Here is a 6,056-nt window from a genome sequence, read left to right as displayed (position 1 = left end):
AGACTTGTTATACGTAACATGGCAGTTCATGTTTAAGGGAAGACTAGATTTTGCTTGTTTGTGGCCGAACAAACGAACTACTTCGAGTATTTCTGCAAAACTTCTCTTTGCTGATGCAGTGTATTTCATTTAGCAAGAACGGAATCTTCGTTTGTTTACGGAGTTTCGTTTTCATGATAAGATGGTTTTGATTATTTATTCAACGGTTCATTTAAAGCTTTTATCAGTTAATTGGAAGAACACGAGGTGATTTAGGTTGTTTAAAGATGCTTGGAAGACGTCCTAATGTAGTTTTGTTTTGGTTTGAGCTTGCATGGTCGTTTGGTTATGGCTGTGTGCCGGGTTGTTTGTTTTGCGGAGTTACTTGCCACCAAACAATTTTCTTTTGTTCGTAACGTTTTTCATTTGAGTTTTTTAATAAAATTTTGCAGGGTATACCCCTTTACCCAATATATATATATATATATAAACCAACAAATCATAATGGAATGGAATTCATTATTTCATTTTTAAATAATATTCATATAACTTACATTAGATGTTTCATTTCATATTGTCATTTTTTATAACACGACACACAATCACAAAATAGTTGACGTGAACTCAAAACTTTATGATTGATTAGTTATTTCGATACCTCTTAACCAAAAACCCTCTAGTTATTCCATATTGTCTCTTATAACATTTTTATATTACAATAGTTTAGTAGACTTATTAAGTCATATTAATTATAAATGAATCTGTTTATATCTTATTACTTTATTCACGATTAACTCATTACAATACATATTATGAAACCATAACTCTCATTAATTTGTTCTAATGTATTATTTATGGGTGGCGATAAATCTAACAAGCTTTTTGATAAATCCACTCACAATATGTATTGTTTCTTTGTATAGTATAATCTATCAATGCACATAATGAGTGAATTTATCAATTAGTTCGTTGGATTTATCACAACCTAATATTCATAACTAAAATCGTAATATATCAAAATCATTTAATTAACAAATTAGTGAAATAATTTATGACACACATCTTTGACAAGATGTAATTGCATTTTATTTAAATCTTTTTGCATCAAAACTTAATGGAAAAATTTGTTATGAAAAGAAACGTAGCTAAGAAACCAATAGTAACTAGTCTTCACGCTTTTAATACTAACTAATCTTCACATTTTAAGATTGATTTAGAGAAATGATATAATATGATTATTATTTAATGTTATTTCTTTATCAAAAGAGGATTTTCTATACAATTATACTATATATGGTATACTGAATAAATATGTATTATACAATAAATATACATATGAATATAATCAATATTATTTATTGCATAATTCCGTTAAGTTGAAGATATATGCAAAAAGTATATCTACACTATTCTTGAAAACCAGCAAAATTATTATATAAAAACAAAGTATTTAATCTCATATCAACTTTCTAATTTTTTATGCAATATTTAAACTTTTAGCTTGTGAGAAATGACTGCGTTTGTCCCCCTCACACCTTCTTCCCTCTTACCTTTCTCTGCACTCATATCATTTCTCTTTGTTTTCTAATCTCTACTAGGGTTCAACATCCATTCAGATCTTTGTTTTTTCTATATTTTCCTTTTTCATAATCATATTGTCATATTATATACTTTTAAAAAACTCATAAAAATCAAGTTTTTTTTATATATTTTCCTGCTTCAATTTTTTATAATTTTCTTGTTTTCTGTTGCTTGTGACTGTGTTTTCTTTCCATAAATTGTTTTATCATATCTATATCAATGGCTGGTTTAGATTTAAGCACTGCTTCTCGTTATATTCATCAACTCCCAATAAGTCAACCAGAAAATAATCACCACCACCATCAACAGCAACACCAGCTTTTCGCCGACAATTATAACAACCACCAGCAACAACAAGATGAGGAGGAGGACAGTCGAGATCCGCATGGTCTCGACCTCATATCCCCCTCCTCTGGTGGTGCCGGTGGTGATTCATCTGGCAGGCGGCCTAGAGGCCGCCCGCCAGGATCGAAAAACAAACCAAAACCACCCGTTATTATCACAAGAGAAAGTGCTAACACACTAAGAGCACATATACTAGAAATCGGAAATGGGTTCGACGTTTTCGAATCCGTTGCCACGTATGCTAGGCGAAGACAACGTGGGATCTGTATATTATCCGGAAGTGGGAGCGTAACTAATGTTAGTCTCCGGCAACCATCTGGTTCAGGGTCAGTTATGCAACTTCAAGGCAGATTTGAGATCTTGTCGTTATCTGGTTCTTTCTTGCCTCCGCCTGCACCACCCGGGGCCACAAGTTTGACCGTGTTCTTAGCAGGTGGTCAAGGACAAGTTGTGGGTGGGAACGTTGTAGGAGAGTTGACCGCTGCTGGCCCGGTCATCGTTATCGCTTCTTCATTTACAAATGTTGCTTATGAGAGATTACCTTTAGAAGATGAAGAAACGGTGGTTGAAGGAGCTCCGATTCCACCACCGGGTTCACAAGATGGAAGCGGTAATAACTCGTTTCCTGACCCGTCTCTCGGGCTACCGTTTTATAGTTTACCGATGAGTATGCCGCCTAATGTTCAATTACCGGTGGACGGATGGAATGGAGGAAGTAATTCAGGCGGACGATCCAACAACAATAATCCGTATTGACTTGATCGGATTATTGCTAATCTACCCGAGTATTTGTTCGGATTTTGTGAGAGTGGTCTTGCTGTCACGGTCCACTCAGATTATGTTGAGATTGGTAAAAAGAAACATTGATAACTTCATGATCATTTGGATCATAAATTAAGGTTAGCAAGAATCTTTTTGCAACAATCTAATCATCTTTCTTCTCTTGTAATGTTTGGAGTTTCAGTCTTCTAGTTTTTTTTTAAATTTATTTTTGGTTTTTGTTTTCCTTTGTTTTAGTTAATGAAAATAGTTTCTTTGTGTTCATCTTCAATACTTCTTTCTCTCTATAAATATAACATGAAAATGTGATTTTCTGTCAGAAGTTGTCACAGTTGATCTTTATGACACTGAGACTGTGTTCCTGACAATTAACATGATGAAATTAAACATGTTTTGTTGCATTGTTTAAGTAGAATCAGTAAATATAGTACCAGAAATCGATCTACAGGAATACTACAATAATAAGTTCAATTTATTTTAAAAAATTCAGTAGTACTTAGTTTCACTGTGATGATTAGTATTTTGTTTGCTGATTATTGTTTTATAAAAGTTAGATTAGTCAACAGTTTCCAAATTTAATCAATTAACTCAATCCACTACTACTACATAAGGTTACACAAAAAGAAATTGTAGACAGTTTCCTCTTTCTTTTGAAAGATGTGATCAAGTCTGCAGTTTTTCTGGTTCTATGAGAAATTCATGTTAGGATAATGACGAATGCTGTTTTTAAAAATTTACTAATTTTAATGATTCCTTTTTATTATAACTAGCCTATTCCCTATGTACAACATGAGCATGTTCCCGGCTCATTAAAGTTTGTGAAAATGGTTATCATTTTTATAGAAACCCATGTCATTTTGTCTATTTAAGTGTTCCTGGTCTTACTCTCCTTCTGTACATATCTTCACTCAATCCTCTATCACACACACACAAGACTCGTATGTATAGAAACACAACATTTAAAGAACATGATGATCAATGTGTTTTTTTCGTTATTGTGAGCAAACGGTAAAAAGATAAGTTTTTTTCCGTTCAAGTTATACAAATGTGTTTTTAATTTCTTGTGTTTTATATAGGAGTATCTAATATCTAACACTTGCAAGCATAAATGTAAAAAATGTTCAAAATTTACAATGTTTATGGTTTGTTTGGCAATGTAATTTTCTTTTTTTTTTGGGAGTATATCACTATTGCATGAAAACTTAACACATCTAAGAATACTATTCTTAAAGCTTAATTTCAAAACAAAGTTTAAATTAGCTTGTCGGTAGGGTAGCATTGATATTAGTTCTGATCATAATTGAAACATCCAGTTAATTTATACTGCACACATTTACATTTCTAGAAATTTGAGTATATATCTAATGTGAAAAAATCACAGGTAACACCACTAGCTAGCTTGGGTTCAGATGATGGAAAAGATTTTATAAGAAATTTTGCTAATGAAAGTTCTTAGGATTCTTTTTATTGAAAGATCAATATTATTAATATTTAAAACAGGGATTTACAACAGTATAGGCTATGCCTATTTACAACTCGATACAATAAAACAGGACACGATAACAATTAACAGACTGGAAGGGACGGTATGGTTTTATACATTTGCAAGAAAATACATAACCACTTACCATTTACCTAGATAGCGACGTCACTTGTGAAAACAAGCTGGGATGGTATCGATTTATAGTGTTGTCTGTACAACGACAAAGCAATGCGAACCACCTCATTTTATCAACTATAAAGGAGCATGGACAAGGGTCAGGTAAAAAACCTGAGAGTTAGCCTATACCCTCTTTTTTCGGTCGGGTTTATATCGAACATCAAGGGGTTTACCAACCACTTTTGCCAATCGATTTTAAGTTTCTTTCCTCGACAGCTTAACCATTCAAAGCTCTTTAATTGAATGTCAGTGAGGATTTTGGGACAGGATGCGCGGTTTTTCCGAAAGACACAATCGTTTCTGTTTAACCAAATGTGATAACACGATACCCAAACTACTGCTTGACAAATGCTAGCACCAGTGTGAGTGGTGAAGGTGGAGTTGTGAGCTTTTGCGATCTCTGAAAGGTTAGCTAGATTTGAATGGTCGAGTTTCCACCACTTACGAGTTCTTTCTCAAATATCCTTTGCAAATTTGCAGGCAAAGAGAGTGTGGTGTAGAGTTTCAATATCTTCATCGAAAACCGGACATCCAGTTGAATGAAGGTCGATGCCGCGCGCGTCTAATTCAGATCAAACAGGGAGTTTGTTTTGGGTTGCACGCCAAATGAAAATATCGATTTTTTGGGGAAGGAATTTGGTGGTTACGGTGGGGGCGTAGGAAGTCTCAATTTCGGTTAAGTGATTTATAAGTGATTTGGAAGAGCACACTTTGTTGTTGCTAAAATCCAGGCCCATTCATCTTTAAGCTTTCCCGAACAATTATAGCCTTTTAGGAATTCGCGTAGATTTGACAAGTCTGTGGCAGTACGTCATTTGGGCTCGATGGCCCAGTTCCAAGTGAAGAAAGGCTGTTGATCAGTCCACTGTACTCTATCTGCAACTGTTGCGGATTTGTCAAGCTCCAATCGATAAAGCCTAGGGTATTCATCTTTTAGGGGACCGTTTCTACACCAATTGTCGTGCCAAAAGTTAGTTTCGTATCCCTTACCTATCACCTTAACAAACGTATTAGAGATGTCACACCCTAAATTTTTTAGGGTGTGTTCGATGTTAATAATGTTAAACCATACTCGACCCGAGTGTTTTTTCAAAGTGTTTTCGGGAGTTGGAGAAATACAGCTTAAGCCGCCATTCTCCCCGTATATACTTTTTATTACCCGAATCCAAATAGCGTTATTGTTATTTAAAAATTTCCACCAACATTTTAAAAGAAGTGCTAAGGTTTTAAATTTTAAAGCGCCCACTTCTAGACCACCCGAGTCGTATGGCAAAAGTATTTGTGACCATTTTATCCAAGTCATTTTTTTGTCGAGGAACCACCCCAAAAAAAATTCCCGCCGCAAACTTTCAAGTTCAGAACGGTTACTTACTGACTTGAAAGCGACGCTTTTCAAACTGTGCAATTATTTTATGCACGTTAACGATAACCCTAAAAGCTGCCGTTACCAAAATTCTTACGAGATAACAACCCATTGTTCAATTCGACCTACGTTTCAAACTACTATTGTATATCGTATATCATGTTAATTGGTACATGCACTTAATTCCATCACAAGATTATCTTCTGCTTAATGGGGGTGCCTAAACTCCAATTGGTTGCAGATTATATTCATACAAAAACACTTTTCATCCTCTTTAGTACACTAGATATCTTTCAAAACTAATAAGATTAAAATATCTAACAGTTTAAATTCAAATTTTTTTATATT

At 34.2% G+C, this 6,056-nt stretch overlaps 1 protein-coding gene across 1 annotated transcript; it reads left to right on the top strand.

Moving 5' to 3' along the window:
* Window positions 1–1,523: 1,523 nt before the first annotated feature.
* On the top strand, window positions 1,524–2,947 carry LOC139861864 (AT-hook motif nuclear-localized protein 23-like). The gene has a single exon (XM_071850391.1). The coding sequence runs from the start codon at window positions 1,780–1,782 to the stop codon at window positions 2,659–2,661; it is 882 nt and encodes a 293-aa protein (XP_071706492.1). The 5' UTR covers window positions 1,524–1,779; the 3' UTR covers window positions 2,662–2,947.
* The last annotated feature ends 3,109 nt before the right edge of the window (window positions 2,948–6,056 follow it).

This window comes from Rutidosis leptorrhynchoides, chromosome 1 (genome assembly GCF_046630445.1).
Source record: "Rutidosis leptorrhynchoides isolate AG116_Rl617_1_P2 chromosome 1, CSIRO_AGI_Rlap_v1, whole genome shotgun sequence".
NCBI classification, from domain to species: Eukaryota; Viridiplantae; Streptophyta; class Magnoliopsida; order Asterales; family Asteraceae; genus Rutidosis; species Rutidosis leptorrhynchoides.
This window is presented reverse-complemented; position numbering and strand designations above follow the sequence as displayed.